This window comes from Lepidochelys kempii, chromosome 1 (genome assembly GCF_965140285.1).
Source record: "Lepidochelys kempii isolate rLepKem1 chromosome 1, rLepKem1.hap1, whole genome shotgun sequence".
Lineage (NCBI taxonomy): Eukaryota > Metazoa > Chordata > Testudines > Cheloniidae > Lepidochelys > Lepidochelys kempii.
This window is the reverse complement of record NC_136380.1, coordinates 225653482-225677440: the sequence shown is the minus strand read 5'-3', so window position 1 is coordinate 225677440 and position 23959 is coordinate 225653482. Positions and strand designations below refer to the sequence as shown.

Below are 23959 nucleotides of genomic sequence, written 5' to 3'. Positions count from 1 at the left end.
AACAGCTCCAGCTCCAGATGCCACCTAGCATTAGGATAAAAGTAAATCTCTTTTACTTTAATTTTATTGTCTTGTTTGTGTGGGGGCAGAGGCCCAGGTTCTCTGATGGCAGAGCACTCACTGATACAGTTGTGGGGGCCACGACACAGGAAAATCTCATATCCAGAAGGAAAGCTGAGGGTGGTCCATCAGGAAGATAAATAAATACTCGGTGTGGAAAAATCCATGAAATTTTATGTTAGATTGTGAACCTCCTCTGGCTTCAGGTTTAACCCAGATTAATCAAAGGATTCTGTTGATCAAAAGTTAGCTGAAGTGCTCAAACCTTTCAAGCTGATTTTATGCTTTTGCACCAAAATTGTCAGAAATAGGCAGTTTTGACACACAGACCAGGTGAAACACAGTGGTTTTGAGCAAGATCTTTTTGAGATATTGAGTTCATTCAAAACCAGTCCTTGGCAGTGCAAATGTAGCATGCCTAAATTGATACCAAAAATAAAGCAATATGGCCAAATTTCATGCTGCCTTAATCCTGGGGTCCTACAGAGAGCCAGAGAACTTACAGGAAACAGTGAACATTCCAGTAGTCACCATTGTATACACTAGTGGTCTCATCTGCACTGTCATTTCTATTTTGCTGGGAACCCAGTGACTACACTGTGGTTCTCCAATTGTACCTTGGGTGCTAGGGCAGTAGCATGAGTTTCCCCAGGCTCCTACCTTGCCCAACATGAGCTATATCTTAACTATGACAGGTGACTACGGTGTTTATGCTGGGGAAGCTACTTACAGTAGTTGTTCCAGTGCAGACATCATGTGAGCCTATATATTCCATGTGTGTATCTTTGTGGGTGAGAGAGATCCTGAAGGGCTGTTTTAGGTGATAATTAACTCACAGACTAGAGACCATGGATAAAAGTGAAGCAGGGAATTTGCCTTTCAGCAGTTCTAACAAAAATATAAATCAATTGAAGAGGCAACAGGGCAGGTTATTTGGAGAAGGAAGGAACTGGAGAGAATGCAGCCAGCCACGTGCTGGAATTTGGGGTTCAAGAAGCAGATCTCTGGGGTGACTTAAGCCTTAGAGAACGAGGAGGAGATAAGGAGTCTCAGGGTTAAGATGCACAGGCCTCCAGAGGATCATAAATTCCCCTTATATCTTTCTTTGTTCCTTGGTATCTAATCTTTTCCTCTCAGTGTCTTGGAATATGAAATAGTATAATTAAATAGGTTCCTATTACCCAGCCATTATTGGCAATCTAAGTGGGGACGAGATCCAGTTTAATCCTAGTGCCCTGTATATAGCCCTATCTCCTCCATCCAATACATAATTTCAAGTTCAGCTCCACTTCCCCTATTGCTCAGACCCCAACCTGCAGGCATTTCGGTTTCGTTGCCTCAGTCATTCTTTTCAATTATTGTTAACTGTTACTTGTGATTTGCAATGGGAAATTAAAAACTTACTGGAAGTCTGGCAGTGCTTCTGATCCATGTTCCCTTTGCTAAGGTGCTTCATGAAATACGGTATGTTATTATTCACTTTAGCTCAGCCACCCTTGGCTCTCGGCCAATTAGTGATTCACAAGATGTCTGTGAGAATCATTTTTATAAGCTTGGCTCTTCCACCACCCCACTTTACTTAAAAATTCTCACTGTGAAAGTTTATTTTAAATAAAACCACCACATACCAAGAGCAATTGGTAGTTATACAGAACAGAAAACTGTTTCCAAAGGCCCATCTGATGAGATCTAAGATTAGATGAAGAATTTGTCTCTGATTTCCAAGTAGGGAATTTGGGGGGGAGGGACACCGTGGGGACTGCAGTTCGCCCCCTCATCCCCTGTCATTTTTCAGCAATCCCAACTGTGTGTATGTCCTGTGTATCTCTCTCCTGTAGAACAGACTCAGAAACTAATCTCCTCTGAATACTCCTGGGTGTCTGATGTGTGTGTGTGGGGGGGGGAGGGGATGAGGGGGAGTGCGCGTAAAACCAAATGCAGTGGAGTCTCTGCATGCTCATGTGAAAACAGAGCCGTTGATCCCAGCATTCCGGCTGCAGCAGCAATCCAGGGGTGTTTTCGGCGCTTGCATGCCAAAGTCTCTTCACATGTCTCTGCTCAAAGGCATGAGCTGGGCTCGCTTCTGAGGGAAATTTCCTTTTTGGGGAAGTTGCTGCAAAGGAATTTCCTGTGTGGGCAGACAGAGCTTCCTGACTTGAAGGCTTCTTGGAAGGGAAACCGTTTCATAATGAAATGACAAATTAAAGACATACCAGCCTGGTTCACTTCAAAACAGCTATTGAGAGAGCTCAGGCAGCGTACCATTATACTCCTGCGCAGAATGAAAATAAATTGCATCCTGACAGGAGTCTCTATCCTGGAGAATATCCTTCCCTCCTGCCCCGCCTCCCCACTGGTCTCACTTTCTGCCACCCCCGTTATTAGCTGCCATCCCAGCTATCTTTTACAGCCCCCTCCAAACAGCAGGTAAGTGGGTATATGGCTCAAGCTGCTCTGTTGAATATCTGTGCTGCTGCACCCCTTCCCCACAAAGCAGGCAGCCTACATCACTTGAAGCCCCATGGGGTAGTTTAAACAATTTCAGGGCCCCTTGTGAAACCATTTGATTGGCGTCTCAACTGCAAGGCCCCAAAATCTTGAATGCAACCAGCACAAAACTCTTATGCCATGGCAGCTGGTGTGGGGGGTGGAGGAGGGTGGAGGGGGAATTGGTCCCACGGAACGTTGACAAGCATGTTTATGTGATCATGAAGATAGTTATGGGGATTGCAGGTACAGATTTCCTGTTAAATAAGAGGGAAGAGAACTTTCAGTATACCCCAACAGGGGCACAATGCAGAGGCGAAGCATCCTAATTCCCCAGAGGGCTCAGGTTAGCAGCATGGAGTTTTCAGCAAGCACAAAGCAGCATGTGCTCCTGCCCCATATTGCACCAAAGTGTGACCTGTAAGCACCACGCTAGCACTGATGGTTATCCATGACCCGCAGAACCACTGTGGCTGCAAGTTTGCCAGACTGTCTGAACTGGGTCAGAGCCCTATTCCGTGAAGACTACCAGAAACCATCCTCCCTGCTCTTTTTCTTACATGCACACGTACATAGACATGCACAGAGTGACTGAACACATGCCTTCCAGTTGGGGGAAAACATTTAGATGCATTTTGCTTTACATTTCTGTGCCTCAGCTTTCCCATCTGTAGAATGGGGATGATCATAGTACCTATTTTTGTAAAGTGCTTTGCAGGCTACAGATGACAAGCTCTACGTAAGTACTCAGTAATTTTATATCCTTTGGCCAGCCTTCTCGTCTTTCTTTCCAGCCTCCCCCTTTGATTGATAATTAGAGTTGCTCTAACATTCTGTGACAGCCCCACAAAGTGTGCATACCTTATTTGGCCAGGTTGTCAAACATAGTATTTAGTGCTTTTACTCTGTGGAAGACTCCTCGCCTTTTTCCATTGCTATGAGATTCTGTTGGAGTTTCCAACATCCAAATCACTGGTGCAACATTGCCAACTCTCAGAATTCTGTTGCAGATCTTGTGCTCCTTTTATTTTTCCTTAAAGCCCCAGTTCCTTCTTGTTCATTTTTTAAAAAAAATGTTTTTAGCCCTCATGGTTGCAGAAAAAAACTTGAAAATCTGACGCAGAGCGGCTCAGAAATCAAAATGCAAATAAAAAGGAGCACAAATGTATTGTTTAAAAAACCCTCAAGAGTTTTAAACCAATCTTATAATTTGTTGGGGATCTGATTTGTGTTTTTCCAACACTTGGGATTGGCAGTTCAGCAGGTGATAGTTTAGAGTCAGGACTTTGATATCAGTTTGTCAAGAGAGATGTTTCCGCAGCAACAGTGCGTATTTGTTCATCTAGGCAATGTGAGGGATGAAGAGGAAAGTACTATAACTAGTACATTGCTTGGTGTGATTAGCGTAATGATTTACCATGCATAAAGCAATACCATGGAGGCACATCTGATAGTAAGGCCTGATCAGAACTGGTTCGCAGCAGAGAGAGAATATTACTGTTCCTGAAAGCAGAGTAGGGCCCATGATGGGAAATGCCAGCCCTGCAGCAAAAGCACAGGTGGTTAGTAGGAAAAACAGACGTTTGCAACAGTGCTTAGCCCTCTCATTCTTCCATGCTTTTAAGTATCATTAGCTCAGTGAGAAAAGAAAAACAAAAGGTTCACAACAGAAAAGTCCTCGCTAGAGCTTGGGCTTGCATTCAAATACCCTTTTCCCTGCCTGTACTGATGACAATTCTGTGTTGTGACCCACATGGCAAAATTGAGTATAGCTCTACCTGGTGTCACAGATATGCCAGTTTAGGAAGAAGGTGGCTGGGGGCCAAGAGATCAAGGAGCACTCAACAATGAGGGGTATTATAGAAGTTCCTGGTTGTTCGGGTTTTGTTTTGTTTTGTTTTTTAAATCCATATTGCAAGTCCTGTGGCATTTTGGATGCTATGATATCATTTGTAGAAGTAGGGCTTACAATGGGGATGGGCTCTCCAATATGGCACCCACACCATAAGTGTGTCTCTGTGCTATTTAAAAAGCCTTAGAGACTAAATTAATAGTATTCTCTGAAAGTGGTCCCTCTGGACAAGGTTGAAGCATACTGGTGGGGCCTTTCGTGGAAGCTTGCACTACTGCTACCCATGCTGTATTTGCTTATTATTATTGTACTTTGCAGCACCCAAATGTGTGCTCGATGCTTCACAATGCAAATACAAGGAGCAAATAAACAGAGGTTTTATGCCTTTTCTTCTGTCACCACCTTTTATAGCATTAAATTAATTATTAAAATCAACACACAAACCAGAATTTTGTTAAACTAATCTCCATGTCAAGAAATTCCATCCAAATTCCTTTAGTGTCAGCCTCTTTGTTCAAGAGAATTTGTTCTTTTCTTCTTGCACTTGACACAGTCTCAAATAGCTCTGTGATTTATCACCCCTCTTTATTCCCTTGTTAAAATCTGTTAATCTTCTCTCTCTCTCTCTTCCTTCCCCACCCACCCCCAAAAGAATACAGATCTGGTTTCTCTAAGGTTTTTGAATAAGAACAAAAGAGAATTACTTTTAATCCACTCAGACCTCAAATCCAGGTAATATCCAGAAGTAGCAGGAGGAGGAAAGCTGAGTGGGAACACAATTGTTAATCTGTATGTAGAACAGCACAGTTCCACTAAGCCTTTCATAACGGAGGTTTACATTGCTAATAAGGTGCACTCCAGGCTCACTGTTCAGTTTAACCATAGCAATTTCCAGTAAAATGCAAGGGGAGAGACTTAATTTGTGCTGGGTCCCCCACCCCTTGCTTTAAGGATATACACTGGTAGTTCTTGGCATGAAATCAAAGCAGTGCTGGAAGGAAATGCTGTAGAAAAAGGACATTAAAATCACAGCCACAGTTCTGGCCTGATAGTCTATTAGTTTTGTTCCTACTTCCCCAAAGAAAATCCAGATATGATTCCTAGTGGTCTCTCTCATGGGCAGCGCGTGGACTGCTGGGTCGGGGAGCCCGCCCTAGCCGGGACCACAGCACAGGGGAACTGGGAAGAGCGGGTCAGAGTGAGAAGCAGGAGAAGTCTGGGGACAGAGTATGGGCAGGGCCACGCCTGGCTGTTTGGGACGGCACAGCCTTCCCCAGCCTATGATACCCACTGCCCATGGTCTCTGTTGCTTTTTGGGTTGGCAGGAGCTGGGAGTTTTATACCCCACTCCTGGCAGTAATGTTTCAGTTGCTCACGCCTGACCTCTCTGATCAACTAAGAACTAGCAGCGATGGATTCTGCAAAGACTCTTGGCAATCCTTCTTATCAAAAGGATAGTAGTTGCGACACAGAGTTTTTGAGGAGGGAGGAAAACCAGGAGGCTTCTTGGAGGTTTCAGGAGGGATGCGGAACGATGCACCTGCCACCCACGTCTCCCAGTCATGTTTGTGGTTTTAAAGCCTTAGCTCCAAATTCTGCCCTACACTGCATATGATGCAACCCCATTTGAAAGGAGGGCAGAATTTGGTGGTGGGAAGGACCCATTAGGCTGTCTGACCCCATCCTGTGCCAGTGCAAAATTGTTCACTTCATTGTATGTTCCAGTGCTTTGTCCCATTTGATGGAGTTTCTATCCTTGGGAGACTGCTGTACATAGATCTCACCAGGAGGAAGGTTTGCCTGATTCAGCCTTAATTTTTCTTTGCTCAGTTCAATGTCACCCCAAACAATCTCTGCCTTCTTGGTGTTTACACATACCAAATATTTGCAGGCATCTTCTTTATTCCCCCAATATGCTGGTGGTATACATTTTCCTGCAGTGCAGAAACCATGTTTTTGAGAGCACGGCAGATTCAGAATTAAAACAGTCCAGGGTGTGTGTGTTTGTGGAGGGAAGAGGGCTTGTCTTTTGGGGAGGGAGAAGGACACTCTCAAGTAGCCAGTATTAGGATTGTTCTACAGCCCTGACTTCCAGACTGGGCTGAGAGCAACCGGTATTTTATCTAGCTGAATATGACCCTCATCATTTGAAATGCTTCCTGTTTCACCTCACTGGAACTTACAATCACAGATACGTTGCAGTAGGAACATGAACAGGAAAGACATAGAAGGAAATACGCTCTGTGTTTGACTTCCTTTTTATATCTATATGCTTGTGCGAGAGGAGTTTATTCAATTAAAAAATAAAAACTTTCTGGAGACTCCTGGAAGAACCCAGCTTTGAGTTTGGTTGATCTCTTGGGGATCCAGCGTGCAATAATACTATGCCTGAATCAGTGGAGGTTTGCATGGTGCCAGAGCTATTGCCATGACAGCATTTCAACATGGTGCCAGTGACCGCTCTACGCAAGCAGGTCCAGAGCCTGAATGTGAAAACTATGGATGTGAGTTTCCTTTCTTGCACAACCCCCATCATGGGGTTTCAAGTTCTCAACCTAGCTATAGATATAAATTGCTTATTCCCATGTATGCTGCTGGAAGTAACAAGTTCGTCCAGGGAATATGAATGAATTTGAATGAATATTCCATTAAGGATGCAGGCACAGAGAAAAGGTGGATAAATATGGCACTCATGGCACACATAATTACCAATGACTAAAGCCTAGATGACACAGTAAATTAATGCGCTAGTCTTTTTTCTGTGACGACCTGGATTCAAATGTAGATTAGGGCACCAGTGAAATGAGTTGGGTAGCTGTCTTCCTAGTGCTGTCTCTAGAAGAAACATTTGTCCTCCCAGAGCTTCTACATGATTTGGGACCAGGAAAAGACTAGCACTGTAATAGCAGGGGGTGCTGAGGGTCAGAACGGAAGATTATTGCCAAAGCTGTGTAGGGGTCCAGAATTGGAACTGCACCTACTGCACCCATATCATCAGGGTTTTCCTTCTCAGTACAGTAAAGATTCAGCTCTACTTAGTTAGGGGGCCTGACAAGATGGCGGCAATACCTATAGTTGTCTGTTTTAATTGCTTTTGGTGAGGTCCTCCAGATATTTCCAGAGGAACTGAGTGGGGATGGTCTCTCTTTCTGTACTCGGACATTGGCAGCCTGTTCCTGAGCTGGCCTGTTAAAGAAACAGAATGATATTTTGTTTTGGAGGGAAATTTCCTTTCTGAGGAAGTTAGTCATACCCAATAAATAAATAAATAAATAAATAAAATGTTCTTGTTTAAATCCAGTGTGGGTAGAGGGAGTGTCCTGATTGCACATTTCCTGGGAAAAGGCCGCTGTTGACATATCACTGACTAATGAAAAATTGCCTGCTAAAGGCAGCTCCTTTCCATAAACTCATTCTGAGAAGCAGGAGTGCCTTAAAGGTACAGACCGTGGATATTTCCTCGTTTTATCTTCAAACCTTTCTGAACAGGATTATTTGTATTAATGGGTATGTCTACATTGCCAAGAAAAACTTGCAGCGCCGAGTCTGGGAGCCCGAGTCTATTGACCTTGGGCTACAGGGCTAAAAATAGATGTGTAGCTGTCCCTGCTTGGCTGGCACCTGGGTTCCGGGACCCTCCCCCATCGCTGGATTTCAGAGCCCAGGCTCCAGCCCGAAAAGGAACATCTCCACAGCAATATTTAGTCCCACAGGCTCCGAGACCCATTGCCACAAATGTTTCTTTGCAGCGTAGACATACCTGCGAACACTTGCAAGGTCAGGCCCCCTCGCTGTCAAACATTAAAAGTGTCCTGCCCGTCGTCGTGATGTGGCACTGAGCCTCGGCAGCTCAATGTCATGAGGTGGAGAACAGCAAGAAAGAAGGGAAATGCACAGGAGACACAACCAAGCTTGTGAGCAGCCCAGCCCCATTTCCCATAAAAATCAGGATGGCCCTTGAATGCTGAGGGCGACAACACTAAGACATTTGACAGTTTCTGATCTTGGATTAAACCTGTAACTTTATGTCTAGATTGGAAATCCTCGGGGGTTCAAAGTACTCCTACTGCAACATTTCCTAGCATGCTTTAATGGAGTGTCCAGAAACCTCTGGGAATGGGTCAACTGAGGCACTTTTAAATGCTACCCTGACTTTTATGTCTAAGAGAAGGGATTATGTACAACGTTTAGTTCAACCTGAAATGACTTCAGTGCCTTACTGGAAGTTAACTAAAAAACACACCCCCACAACCCCCGCCCTCTACTTCTACAGAAACCAGTCTTATTTTTCAGTCTTAGAATCATCATCATGCAATTTTTTTGACCCCAACAATATCAACAGAACACAATTATGCAAACAAGGAAGTTTCCATGGGCTGCATTGCACAATCCAGAGAGAGAGTGAGAGAGAGAGAATCTGAACTGTTAAGCAAATGGAAGGGCTGAACCCTTAGCTGCAGTGTGTGGAAGGGCTGTGTACTTGCCGCAGTTGTGGGAGTGGATGGAATAAATATATCTTTCCTCCTTCCCACTCACTGACTGTGCATCCAAGGGGGCCTGAATAGAGTCTGTAGTGGGTGTGTATTCTCAAGCCATCTGAGGTTGTTCTGTGGAGCAGTGCACAGGACCCATCACAGAACCAGAGGAGAAGAATGAAGGATAGATATTTGTGCTGCTGGACTAAGTGCTAACCCTGCGCAATGAGTCTGAAGCGCTCATAAAAGGACTCCATACTTTTCTAATTGGTCCCTCTATATTTACAGCTGACTCCGTATGTTACAGTAATTTCCAACTTCATCTCATGGCTCTCCATTTATGTTGCAACTCAGACACTTACCCTTCCCTGATCACCATCTCCCAAACTGTGTTTAGCTACAGGCCCAGACCTCCATTATCTCAGATAGCTCTGTAGTGTCACCTGCAAACTTGCAGCCCGTCCACTAATTGGAACCCCCTCTCCTCCTCAATAATGGTATGAGCTACAGTCTTTCAGTATCTTGCATGCTGACCTCTACGTATGTTCACTTAGCTCATTGGTGTGGGCTGAAGGCCCCATTCATCCTTTCAATACTGTATCTTTAATTATTGCGAAGCAGTCACATCCTATGCTGTGGAAAGGCCAGTAATTAAGACAAATAAATAACATATACCAACCTCTACCCATGCATGAATAACACTACAATTAATGTTTTGTGTATGTCCACAAGGCTGGTTCACCCACATGTGGGGCAAGGTTTCTGCAAAGTTGTTTGAGTCAAGCCTACATTGGTAAAAGCCAAGATTTATTGTATTACCTTCTGCCTTCACATACCCCAAACACCTGTACTTGCAAATTGTGTGCATTTGGCAGCGAGGGGGGATATGAGTTCCAGGAAATGAGAGGCAGCTGAAGGGGGAAAAGAGTTGTGTGTGGAGTTAGGGAATTAGCTGATAAATGTTTTCTGGAGGAGGTTGAGGAACCCACAAATTGTCCCCAGCTTGGTCTGTGGTAAAGGGAGAGATGGCATCATTCCCAGAGAGGAGGAGTTATTTCCGAAGAGCATCAGCATGAAGTAGCCTGTACTCGGCACCATGCAATGCTGGAACATGAGCAGCAAACGTCAGTTATAACTTCTGCAGGAGAAGGAAGAGTTTTTCTGAAGTCTTAGGAAATGAGTGCAAATGAGTCCATTTACCCATGAATTTTCGTCTGTTGATAATCGACTGATCAGAATTATCAGCAGAGTGAGCAGTTATGTTTTCTTTATCTGGCTCTCTAAGTGTTTAAGTGTGAGTCTCCAGGTTGTGGGAGTTTCCTCTAGACTTGCACTGTTGGTAAAACTGTCCTGTTGTGCCATATTTAACAATCTAGCGTGGTCTAGAGCCATGTTTCTCAACCTTTTTGATACCAGGGGCTGGCTTGCTGCCTTCTTAAGCTGTGTCAGAGAGATCTCAGGGACCAGCACTGGTCCACAGACTGGTTGTTGAGAAACACTGGCCCCGAGGTTGTAGAGCAGTGGCCAGGGCTCCTGGGTTTGGTAACTGGCTGTGCCACTTCCACTACAGTGTGTGACTTACCTTCCTTATCTATAAAAAGGGGGAATGGCATTTCCTTGCTCCATAGGGTTGTTGTGAGGGTAAATATATTAATGGTTGTAGCATACTTCAAAACCCTCTGAGGAAAAGTTCCACTAACGTAGACCACTAAATCCAAAGTATTAACCTCAATTCTATTTGGGGAGGAAGAGAGATCAGGGAATATGGATCAAATAGCATCAACAACCAAAAGTCTTGTTTTCTACAAGTGGCCAGTCTTTAGCGTGAAACTCGTGGAGCTGAAACCACCAGAAGTGCAGCTGGACAAAGTAAACAGTAAACAAAGCTGATATGTATGTACTGATAACTCAGTGAAGCACAATGAGTGGACAAAAATTAAGATTCCCTTCTCCCCCTTTGCTTTTCTCTTTTAGTGGAATCAGGGTTTTGATTTTCATTTTCATGTTCTTGTAGCTATATTATGGTTGCGTGTTTAATTCTTTTCAACACCCTGCTGCAGAATAGTCATTAGGAACTGTTTAAACTGACAGGTGATGGCTGCTTTTTGGAAATGTTTGGACTCAATTACTGTAAATTTAAAACTTTTTTTTGGTAGTGGCGGTGGCGATAACGACAAGGAGAGGGTGCAGGGAACTTGAGAGGGAGATGCTCCGACTCTGTTTCCTGTGTGGGATTTTGCTGTAGGTTTCTCTTCAGACACTTGAGAATAATTCCAGATTGCACATTTCCCAGAGCATTCTTTAAAAATAAAATGCAGTAATTTTTAATTCATCCTAAAAGACATTGACTGTCTATATCTGATATAAAACACGATGCCTGAGTCTGATTTCACACTGGTATAAACTGGGAGTAAATTAATGGAGATGAACCAGTGTGAAACTAGTGTAAGGGAATGGAGGATTAGGTCCATATATTTTAGTCCATTTCTACAGTATGCATATATACTGTCTGTTTTCTTTTACAAGTCCTGGCATCTATTATATTTAATTATTTCCTCTCGTGGCTTTAAATTGAGACCAGTTTCAAAACCTGGGAGGCTTCCATTAATTGCTTTCCCCTGTGTAAAGGTGTGGCTATTTAATGAAAGCTGCTTCTCTTGAAAACTATTGGAGATTTTTTTCACCTTTAGGTTGCCAGTTTAAACCAAGCCTGGGCTAGTGGTGACTGAAAGTTGTTCCCACTTGATGGCTGTTTGGTGGTCTAAGAGGAAGGAATTTGGAGGACTCAGTCCAATTCTGGGTACATGAGTGTCCATGTTACATACAATGATAGTTGATCATAATAAGTGGAAGGCAGTTAATGTCTTTCATTCTTCAGTGTTCCCAAGAGCTTCAGGGGAGTTATTCCAGAACAATTACTCCTGATTAACTATTCCATTGAGTGACATTGCTAGTGTTGGTGCAGTAGAGGGGTTTTAGAAGATCCTGTACTTCATCACATCCCAGGTGTACTGTAAGACAGTTAATGTGTCGAGTGTGGAATTTCTTTACAGAATAAATAAGGAAAATAGATGGGAAAATACCCATTGCATTGGAGGAATTGTTCCAAAGAGTTTATCCATGTCCTTCAATGGTGATTTTCTAATACAGCCATTATCCATGACAGTAAGGAACTTTGGCTGAATGAGCCACAGTTGCACAAGCTGAAGTTGCCTCTTGACAGCTTTATCTGACTCATCACATTTTTTGCATGCGATTTAAACCAGTTTTAGATACTGGAATCCTTATAACTTAGTCCTGTGAATCAGTTCCCTCTTTCTCTGTTTTTGTTCTTCCATTAGTGTAGGCTCTTTTCTCCGAGTACCTCAAACTAGCAGTTTCCCCAAACCCAACATAATGGTCTAGCAGATAGAATACAAACTTTGTGTAAATGTCATTTTTCATCCCACTCATCTGGATGAATCTTGTTGGGACAGGTTGGCTCAGGGGTTTGTTAATGGGATTTGTTTGGAGTCCAGCTCATGCTAGCAGTAACCATAAGTAGCTAATATCAGATTGTGCTTTGGTGGTTTCTCTTAAGTGAACTGTCTCAGTCTAGTATTTTGTGAATCGGTGTCCACATCGCAAAACCCACCATCACCAATATCGTTAATGGACATCCCAGCAGAAGGATGGAATGGCCATGGAGAATGAAATAGCTTCTTATCCCTAGAAATGGCTTCTCCAGGTTGGAGATGAAGCTCATTGACAGGACAGGGCTGGGTAAGCTGGTTCTGCTGTTGCCCATGCTGTGCCTTTTCTAGGCATAGGCCAATCATTGTGTTCTCCAGGTCTGTCATTCTATGCCTTCCCACAGCTCTAATTTTTTTTTACCAATATGAACATGGAAAGGGAAATGATGGAGAAAACTATGCTGCAGGGATAGGGCTGGCGAAGATGGCAGAAAGGTGAGAAGAACCCACCTCTCTGCATAACCAATCAAATTATTATACACACACACACTCTCTCTCTCTGTGTTCTGCCCCCCCATCCTCCCCTCCATGAAGACTTTAATTGTTGTTAAAATGATAATAAGAAAACATTTACAGTGAGTCCAGCCATCATCTATGATATAATTCTCTCTAGCAGAGCAACAGGCTCTTCAACAAGTAACCTTTAAGAGAATAACCCTCTCCTATGAATAAATTGTTTGGTGTACCTAAGACAGTTTGTCTGACATTATTTTCACAGGATTAAGGACCTCACAACAGGTTAATTGTCTGTAGCTGGCACACTGATGATATTAACGCATTGGTACTGCTCTGAGTTGCTGACAAAATAACATTTGTGATCATTTGCTAACCTAGTCTTTGGATTGACTGATAGTCATAGCTAGGGCCCTACCAAATTCACAGCCATGAAATCTGGTCTCCCCCTTTGAAATCCAGTCTTCTGTATACCTTTACCTTATATTATACAGATTTCATTGGGGAGAGTCCAGTGTTTCTCAAACTGGGGGTCCCGACACAAAAGAGGGCCAGCGGGAGGGGAGGAAGGGGGAAATCACAGTATTGCCACCCTTACTTCTGCTCTGCCTTCAGAGCTGGGTGGCCAGAGAGCGGGGGCTGCTGGCCAGGAGCCCAGCTCTGAAGGCAGCACCCCACTAGCAGCAGTACATAAGTAAGGGTGGCAACACCATCCCATGCCACCCTTACTTCTGTGCTGCTGCCTTCAGAGTTAGGTCAGGACCCTCACAGTTACAACATCATGGAATTTCAGATTTAAATATCTGAAATCATGAAATTTACAATTTTTAAAATCCTATGACTGTGAAATTGAGCAAAATGGACTGTGGATTTGGTAGGGCGCTAGTAAGAGCATTGTATTGCTATGGTGACTTTCCTGTAAAGAGCCCAAAACTCTGTACACACATCAGTAGATTACAAAAAAAAGGAAAACCCAAACAACCCTACCTCCCAACAACTGTTCAGTAGGTAGTGCTAATATGACTGCTACCCATTTTGTAGAGGGAGAAACTAAGGCATGGAGAGGTTAAGTGACTTACCTAAGCTCACACAGCAAGTCAGTGAGAGTGCTGGACCCCGGAAAACCCAAGAGTCTTCATAACAAGTGGTGAGGACACCCACTACAGTCTTGTAGGACAGAACCATATTCCAACACACATCCCAAGAAATTAGCAGATAGACAATATTTCAAAGTGATCTCTCATCTCTCAATGATTGATTTATGGACATAAAGCCTCTTCCTCACAGGTGGAGGAATCATGGGGAGAAAAAGAGAGAGGGCGAGGACTCAGCATGTATTTCCTTTTACAGAGGCTGCCAAGCCCAATTTCCAGTTTTGGAAGGCTGTGTGGGGTAAGGGGACCTGTGCAGATCACAGTTTCTCAAAACTTGATCTTGATCTCCAGTCTAGATAACAGATGCCTGTATACAGGCAAACTAGACTATGTTCTCTTTTTCATCTCTAAGGACCTTGGGTTTTAATTCTTTCTGTTCTTGGATGCACAAAAAAGGAAACCAAATGTGAAGGAATACTAATACAGTATCAAACCTCATCAAAAGAATAATAAAGTGAGCAGCTCAGGAAAATGAGACAATTTCACTTATTTAGAAGCGTGATCGGGGATCAACAGCCGTCAAGTGGGAATAAACTCCACATCACCAATCTGCCATAGCATGTATCTGGGCAGTGTGTATTCTTATTTGTATAGCATCGAAGAAATGCTAGGGTGCATTATTCAGATGATGTCCTTGCTCACAGCATACCAAGCAAATGTGTCTGCGTACACTTGTGTGGTGCATATAGAAAAGGGGATTTGTGATTTGTGTAGGTGGGTTCTGTGCATGCACATTTAACCATCCTCCACTATGGGCTGTCACCATCGGCAGGGCTTTTGAGCTGGGTCCTTCAGTTCTGAAGGCACACACCTCTACCTCTTGAGCTAAAGGAGAACTCCATTAGCTGCTAGTGATATTAGGCACTTACCTCCTTGTGGCCCGGCCACTAGAGGAGGACTCACTCAGCTAGCATACTCCCCTCGTCAGGAAAAGCTCTTTGTAAGAATCTGAAGCCCACAGGTGGGACTGCAGATGCCCATATACGTCACCATTTTGTAATAATTCCCACCAAAAGCATAGGTCTTTGCAACACTAAGCCAAAGGAGTAACTCTTTTAGCTCCAGCTGATGACTCATGCATATGTGTGGTGTGGGAGGTTGTATTATTTGTGTGTGTTTTGGGCCAGGGTTTAATGGGGGGTTTGTCTATTCTCTGTGTTTGAAGAGTGAGTGTATGTTAACTTTTAGACAGCTGCCCATCCTGGTTTGGGGTGAGAAGTAAGACTTAAATTACATAGGGGAACTCATCTCCTCATAAGTTCCTTAGGATGGGCTCTTTGTGGCACAGTCCTCACTCTGCTCTACAGCTGGTGCATAGGGAGGACTGGGCCAACAATGGGAAGGAGAAGGACAGGAGGATGTTCATCATTCTCCCTGAACCCACCTGACACTGTATTTAACTCTCAGCACAGTCCCTCCGCACTGTAGAATCCTCCCTTCATACTGGTATCAGGACTGAGGAGTGCCTTGGAGCAGGGGGCTCCGGAGTTAATACAGAGGCACAAGGCCTCTGTGAAGATGACTGTGGCCTTTTGTGGATCCCTTCAAAACTCGGGGGATGTAGATTGGTAGGACAGAACCCTGTCCATTCCGTATCTGCGGGAGGAGCCAGGACAAACCCCCATTCAACCCCTCTTCCATGCCCTCTGGCAGAATGCTTTGGGGAAAGGCTGCGAGGGGAACCCCTGGTATCACTCCCGAACCGTCAGTCACTTGCTGTTGGTTTTCTGAAGGAGGGAATGCAATGATGGGAGTAGTCCCTGCTCTTCTGGATTACTGCAACTGACTCTGAGGTTGTTACCACTACAAAACTCCTGGTTAGATCCACAGCACCTATTAAACACATCTCAGCTTTTGTTCCAGCTCTGCATTCAGGAGGCTGCTTATAATAATTAATGAAAATCTTTTACTGCCAGTTCTTGTCCCTTTCAACTGTGAGAACTGCTACCTGCCATGTGCACTCTCCAGTTAGGCACAGGACCCTATCTCCTTACCAATAAGCTCTTTATTTATTGGTTGTCTTTTGGCAGGTTTCTCTGCTACTGGTAAATACCTGCGAGGGTTATGTAGTGATGAATGTCACAGCAGGCCTGAGAGGCAGCTAGCTATGTTTGACACAGCAAAGGGGTTTATTCTCAGTTCACAGCTGGACTGTTTGGTTATTGAGTTCTTTCAGGGCATTTGGGAGTATGTCTACACAGCAAAAAAAGAATCACGACAGAGAGTCTCAGAGCACAGGTTAACTGACTTGGGCTTGTGGGGCTAAAAATAGCAGTGTAGATGCTCAGGCTGGAGCCTGGGTTCTGTAACCCAGTGAAGGGGGAGAGTCTCAGAGTCCAGGCTCCAGCCTAATTGGGAACATCTCCACTGCTATTTTTACCCCTGCAGGACAAGGCCAATTCAGTTGACCCAGGTTCTGAGACTTGCTGCTGAGTGGGTTTTTAATGTGTCGAAGGTACCTTGGTTTGCATGTGTACATTGGTGCTGTCAATTATTTGTGACCAGCAGCTGAAAGTTATTACTGCCCACAGTAGTTCCCAAAAGATAGATTGTGAACAATCAGAGGTCATCATCCACCGTATACGGTACATACCATATGTCATATAATGGCATGCCCACTTCAAAAATTGCCACTACACACATGGTCTCTCTCTCTCTCTCTCTCTCTGTATTTATTTGTAGCTGGATCTGTTTGAGTGTGTACTTAAAATTGGGTGAATATATATGCCTCACTGTCTGAGAATGGGAGAGGACGATAGAGAGCTGCCAATGAGGAAATAGTGTCTGAAAGTTAGAAGAGTGGAAATAGTGAGAAGCCAGGCACATTTTTAGAAAGACGCAATGGGGAAAACAAAATCCTATTGGAAATCTAAACAGCCCTGAGAATTTTGGAACAAAGCATGGAAACTCACCTCAGGTACTTCCATATGTACAAATGATCTGTGTACCCAGCTCCAAATCCTGTATAGATCATGTAGTACCCAAGGCAGATTGTTCAGAATGAATTGCAGCTAGGTTAACTCTTGCAGCATATTGTAAATCCCTTTACGGCCTCAGTGATTTGCAAATATCTGGCCTGGAGAAAATTCTATGGAGAAATTTACATCTCAAAAGGATAAAGATGTATTATGCTTTGTTCTATGAGATCCATTTACTTTACAGGCTAAAGACAATCCTTTAGCTGTAAAACTAGCCTGGTTGAACTGTTTTGATCACGACTGACCTGATATAAAGTTTGATATTAGGATGTAACATTTTTGTTGGTAGTACACGGACAGCTATTGTTAGTTCTTATTCTCTCAGGCATGTGCATGCCAAAGGCTAGACCTTGAGAAAAGTTTATAATAAGGAATCTCTCTGCACCCCATGCTATTTGATGGCTATCCTTGTTCTGCTTTGAGAATAAAATAAAGAAATTAAAGAATCTAGATGGTGGCAAGTGCTGCGGACTGAATTGGATTTTAGTATTGGAAGTTTCAGAGTAACAGCCGTGTTAGTCTGTATTCGCAAAAAGAAAAGGAGTACTTGTGGCACCTTAGAGACTAACCAATTTATTAGAGCATAAGCTTTCATGAGCTACAGCTCACTTCCTCAGATGCATATCGTGGAAACTGCAGCAGGCTTTATATATACACAGAGAATATGAAACAATACCTCCTCCCACCCCACTGTCCTGCTGGTAATAGCTTATCTAAAGTGATCATCAGGTGGGCCATTTCCAGCACAAATCCAGGTTTTCTCACATCCCCCCCACCCCCATACACACACAAACTCACTCTTCTGCTGGTAATAGCTCATCCAAACTGACCACTCTTCAAGTTTAAATCCAAGTTAAACCAGAACATCTGGGGGGGGGGGGTAGGAAAAAACAAGAGGAAACAGGCTACCTTGCATAATGACTTAGCCACTCCCAGTATCTATTTAAGCCTAAATTAATAGTATCCAATTTGCAAATGAATTCCAATTCAGCAGTTTCTCGCTGGAGTCTGGATTTGAAGTTTTTTTGTTTTAAGATAGCGACCTTCATGTCTGTGATTGCGTGACCAGAGAGATTGAAGTGTTCTCCGACTGGTTTATGAATGTTATAATTCTTGACATCTGATTTGTGACCATTTATTCTTTTACGTAGAGACTGTCCAGTTTGACCAATGTATATGGCAGAGGGGCATTGCTGGCACATGATGGCATATATCACATTGGTGGATGTGCAGGTGAACGAGCCTCTGATAGTGTGGCTGATGTTATTAGGCCCTGTGATGGTGTCCCCTGAATAGATATGTGGGCACAATTGGCAACGGGCTTTGTTGCAAGGATAAGTTCCTGGGTTAGTGGTTCTGTTGTGTAGTATGTGGTTGTTGGTGAGTATTTGCTTCAGGTTGCGGGGCTGTCTGTAGGCAAGGACTGGCCTGTCTCCCAAGATTTGTGAGAGTGTTGGGTCATCCTTTAGGATAGGTTGTAGATCCTTAATAATGCGTTGGAGGGGTTTTAGTTGGGGGCTGAAGGTGACGGCTAGTGGCGTTCTGTTATTTTCTTTGTTAGGCCTGTCCTGTAGTAGGTAACTTCTGGGAACTCTTCTGGCTCTATCAATCCGTTTCTTTACTTCTGCAGGTGGGTATTGTAGTTGTAAGAAAGCTTGACAGAGATCTTGTAGGTGTTTGTCTCTGTCTGAGGGGTTGGAGCAAATGCGGTTGTATCGCAGAGCTTGGCTGTAGACGATGGATCGTGTGGTGTGGTCAGGGTGAAAGCTGGAGGCATGCAGGTAGGAATAGCGGTCAGTAGGTTTCCGGTATAGGGTGGTGTTTATGTGACCATTGTTTATTAGCACTGTAGTGTCCAGGAAGTGGATCTCTTGTGTGGACTGAACCAGGCTGAGGTTGGTGGTGGGATGGAAATTGTTGAAATCATGGTGGAATTCCTCAAGGGCTTCTTTTCCATGGGTCCAGATGATGAAGATGTCATCAATATAGCGCAAGTAGAGTAGGGGCTTTAGGGGACGAGAGCTGAGGAAGCGTTGTTCTAAATCAGCCATAAAAATGTTGGCATACTGTGAGGCCATGCGGGTACACATAGCAGTGCCGCTGATCTGAAGGTATACATTGTCCCCAAATGTGAAGTAGTTATGGGTAAGGACAAAGTCACAAAGTTCAGCTACCAGGTTAGCCGTGACATTATCGGGGATAGTGTTCTTGACGGCTTGTAGTCCATCTTTGTGTGGAATGTTGGTGTAGAGGGCTTCTACATCCATAGTGGCCAGGATGGTGTTATCAGGAAGATCACCGATGGATTGAAGTTTCCTCAGGAAGTCAGTGGTGTCTCGAAGGTAGCTGGGAGTGCTGGTAGCGTAGGGCCTGAGGAGGGAGTCTACATAGCCAGACAATCCTGCTGTCAGGGTGCCAATGCCTGAGATGATGGGGCGCCCAGGATTTCCAGGTTTATGGATCTTGGGTTTGGAAGTGAATTTCATAACAGTCATGAAATTCCATGCATTTGCTGAAATATTTCAAAGCCTGGTTTATGGAATATTATCTTTTCCTTTTGTTCTCCTAATTCAGTTCAGTTCTTTCAAAAGACACTCTTTCTAAGATGCAGCCAGGGAGCTCTAACTGTCCAACTGCCATTTAAGAAAAACTCTAGGGTTTTTGGAGTTTTTTTAAAGAAAAAGTAGCTTCTGATAACAGCTTTCAAGGACAATGGGTGCAATTTAGAGAGGTACGGAGGTGCCTAAAGATGCAAATAGATACCTAGTGGAATTTTCAGAAGTGTCTAAGCAGGTTAGGTGCCTAATCTGCATTAGCACTATTGAAAATCCCACTGGTTTCTATGGTGTCTTTAGGCGCTTAAATACCTTTGAAAATTGGACCGAATGTTTACATGATTTTTCATACGTTTAACCCCTTGGAAGCTTGAAGCAACAATCTATTCCCCTACTGAAATTTTGTTAGCTTAATTGTGTTCATGAACATGGATTTATTATTGTAGGGTTTTGATGATAGTGGTGTGTGGCTGGTGTTAATATAGCAAAAACTCATTGAAGTATTTCTTCTTGAGTCAAATTTGTGTATAGGGTACCATGCTGCTCTCATACCAGTATAAATCAGATGTAACTCTATTTAAGTTAATAATCAAGTTTAAACTGGTATAGATCAGGATCAGGCCCAAAAATAATTACATGGGCTTTGCAAAGAGGTATAAGAATTCGGAGAAGAGATGTAAGAAATATATTGAGTGGGATCTTGGAAAAAGTATGTTCTGTATATATCATACATTTTTTATGTCTGAATAATGTTTAAGATAATAGACCATAAATTCAGCTCCACTGGTATTTATTTTCCTTTGAGACAGAGACTACTTTAGTCATGCTTGTTGCCCCGACCATAACTGCTTTCTCTGAGGCTGTGTTTGCTTTTGCTCTGTCCGTTTCTTGTTGTTCTTACTTAAGAACAGATATTTGCCAAAACAAATGTATGTGAGTGATAAAAGCCAAGAGGAATGTCTGTTGGACCACAGGAAATTTCCTGTGCAGGAAGAGATCTTGGGAACTTCCTGTGGAGGAGTGCATTATGGGACTGTTGGCAGAAGTCCCTTTACCACAGCTGCAGTTAACCAGAAAAGGATAGAAAATAGTCAGCATCAGCCATTTGCAGTCATATAACTTGAGAGAGAGGAGTCTGAATTGAAAAAAAAAAAGTCTACTGCATGAGCAAACATTAAATCAAAGTTGTGGGTTTGTAGATGAATACGTTCATGCACAGGAATTGAGCAAATAAAAATGGTACATAGTTACAGCTGGAAATTACATGGGGGAGAAAGCAAGGCTTTTTTTTTCTAAAGTAGCTGAGGGCTTCCCTTACTCTCCCCTGAAACTCCATGTCAAACCCCTATTTTTCTGGTTTACTTCTGACTCTGAAAGATCTGGTTCCCAATTACTGTGGCTCTGGGTGAGAATGCTGCATATAACTCTCTTTGCAGTTTAGTGCTGCTCCTTGAAGCTGGAGGGGGGATACTTAGTAAGATGATCACATGTCCCTAAGAACCAGGTATATCCCTATTTCCTGATCCTCTCCCAGCAGACTAGTCAGTTTTACAAAAAATGTTTTTTCCTCTTGGGTTTTCTAAACCAACTGAGACTGGTCCCCTGCCAGAGCTATTGGCTACATGTGCTAGTATACTTAAGAGCAGGTTGGGTGAGAGTACCTGCCTTCCATCAGGCCTGTCACCTGTCCAGGGTTCTCTACTCAGTGTCCTCGTCCAGTTCCCTTCATTTGATCCTTTGACCACACTCCTGTCCCTGTTATTTATTAGTTGTCCCCTGTATTTATTTGATTTCCAGGTCCTGTGGATCCCCCTCTTAGGCTGGGGGGGGATCCTTTAACAGTGGGCGGGCTTTGCCTGCCCACTTCCTGGATCCCAATAAGATCAGGCCTGTCACATGTTGATACCAGATCTTCTTCGTGCATGTGGCTTCCCAGTGAATTCCCCAGCCAGTGTCACAAGAGATCCTGAATTAGCCATATCCCACATGTACAGTCAAATTCACCTAGTGCCAGAGACTCGTGTCTACCCTAGAGAGCTCATAGCGGCACATCTGCACCGATTTAGCTGTGCCACTGTAAGATCTTCTGTGCAGCTGCTCCATGCAATCCACATAATTAAATCTCCCCCAATGAGCGGCAGTAGCTACGTTGGTGGAAAAGCATCTCCCACCAACATAGTGCTGTCCACACCGGGGCGTCTGTCTGTGTAACTTATGTTGCTCAGAGGGAGGGGGGTTCACAGCCCTGAGCAGCATAAGTTATACTGACAAAAGTGCTAGTGTAGACATGGCCAGTGCTACAAGTGGAGAGTCTGTAGGTAGTTCTGTGTTTCTAGCATCGGCTGATATGTGTCTTGGACTGGATTGCAGGGTACAGGAAGACTGGTTCGGGAGAGCTGAGGAATGACAAAAAGCTGAGGAGGAATAAGAGACTGAGATAAAGTGTAGAAGAAAAAGTGCTGAGGTGATAGGATGATGAGACTGAAGGGAGGTAGATGGAAGGAACATCAGAGAAGGGTCAAGCAGAGGAGAGAGTGAGGGAAAAGGAGAGATGACAAAAGTATGGTCATTTATTAGAAGAGAAAACCCAAGAAGGGTTTATTTATTTTTCTTAACAGTATGTGCAAGGCAGGATCACATCCTAAATTAGGTAAACAAAAGAGTGTAGACACATAGGATGAGATTTTCAAAGACACCAATGGCATCTGGGTGTCTAACTCCCATTGAAAGTCCATGGGAGTTAGGTGCCTACCTGTAATTGGTGACTTTCAGAAGGTACCCCGTAATACACATGGGATGAGATTTTCAAAGGAGCCTAAGGGACTTAGGTGATCAAATCCCATCATTTTTACCCAGGGAACGAGTATAATGTAGGACGCAACAAAGCAGAGCCACCCCACACAGCACCATGCCAATGTGTCTCATCCCTGGACGATGATAGTACATTCTTCATGCTCATCCAGTCATTGGCCTCTGTCAAGGTTCCTTCCCCACTCTGAACTCTAGGGTACAGATGTGGGGACCTGCATGAAAGACCCCCTAAGCTTATTCTTACCAGCTTAGGTTAAAAACTTCCTCGAGGTACAAACTTTGCCTTGTACTTGAACCCTATGTTGCCACCACCAACCGTGTTAAACAAAGAACAGGGAAAGAGCCAACTTGGATATGTCTTCCCCCCAAGCCCTACACTCCCTTTCCTGGGGAAGGCTTGATAAAAATCCTCACCAATTTGTACAGGTGAACACAGACCCAAAACCTTGGATCTTAAGAACAATTAAAAAACAATCAGGTTCTTAAAAGAAGAGTTTTAATTAAAGAAAAGGTAAAAGAATCACCTCTGTAAAATCAGGATGGTAAATACCTTACAGGGTAATTAGATTCAAAACATAGAGAATCCCTCTAGGCAAAACCTTAAGTTACAAAAAGACACAAAAACAGGAATATACATTCCATGCAGCACAGCTATTTTACCAGCCATTAAACAAAAGAAATCTAATGCATTTTAGCTAGATTACTTACTAACTTTTTACAGGAGTTCTGACCTGCATTCCTGATCTGTTCCTGGCAAAAGCATCACACAGACCGACAGACCCTTTGTTCCCCCCCTCCAGCTTTGAAAGTATCTTGTCTCCTCATTTGTCATTGTGGTCAGGTGCCAGCGAGGTTATCGTAGCTTCTTAACCCTTTACAGGTGAAAGGGTTTTGCCTCTGGCCATGAGGGATTTTATAGGACAGAAAGGTGGTTACCCTTCCCTTTATATTTATGACAGCCTCTCTGGGGAAACTGCCCCTACAGGCAAATATGGTTTTTTTGGTGCTGTATCTATCAATGTATTAGAAACTGGACAGAAGCTATTAACTCAGTAAGCATCAGACAATAATAACACTTGACCATTATCATTCTGGGCTGGATTCAAGGCACTGACCTAAAAGTAAAGGGCTCTGCATTCAGTTACCAGCTTTCCGAGCCATCCAACACCCCCAGCTCTCAAACCCAGAGGTTCTTCTGATGAAGTTCTTGCTCCTGTGGACCAAAGTGTTACGTGTTCCTACGCCCAAAGTCTGCCCATGCTGCTTCAGCTTTTCTCTTGCAGTTTTTGCTGTACCAAGACTCTTTGTTTGCTTGATAAGTGCTTCCCCACAGGAAATTTCCTGTGGTGGAAAACTCTGGGGAAACTTCCTGTCAGATGAGGTGCTGCAGGGGACAGATAATAAGAGACACTCCAACCCCCAAACCGCAGCAGCTGAGGAGGCGTTGTCACATACCACTTTCTTTAAGAGTAGGATGGAACGCAGGAAGAGCTGTGAGCTCTAACTGTCCGGACAGTAGAAGTGTTCACTTGAAACCAGTGACTGCAGCTTTGGCTGATGAAATTTGCATAAAGACCAATCATTGTGTGTAATTAAACTTCCTGCCTGTGTAACACAAATTC

At 43.7% G+C, this 23959-nt stretch overlaps 2 protein-coding genes across 5 annotated transcripts in view; one reads left to right on the top strand and one right to left on the bottom strand.

The window, feature by feature from the left end:
• The window catches only part of ETV6 (ETS variant transcription factor 6), a 165272-nt gene that overhangs the window by 77356 nt on the left and 63957 nt on the right, over positions 1-23959 (top strand). The window lies entirely within an intron of this gene.
• On the bottom strand, positions 17672-23856 carry LOC140899721 (uncharacterized). The gene is made up of 2 exons (XM_073315656.2): positions 23453-23856; positions 17672-20586 (listed from the first exon to the last, which is right to left on the bottom strand). Exon 2 carries the CDS (start codon positions 19464-19466, stop codon positions 17877-17879), a length of 1590 nt encoding a protein of 529 aa, XP_073171757.2. The 5' UTR covers positions 19467-20586; positions 23453-23856; the 3' UTR covers positions 17672-17876.

Coding starts and splice junctions, on each gene's coding strand:
- LOC140899721 (XM_073315656.2), bottom strand. CDS start 19,466: ATGACTGTTATGAAATTCACTTCCAAACCCAAGATCCATAAACCTGGA.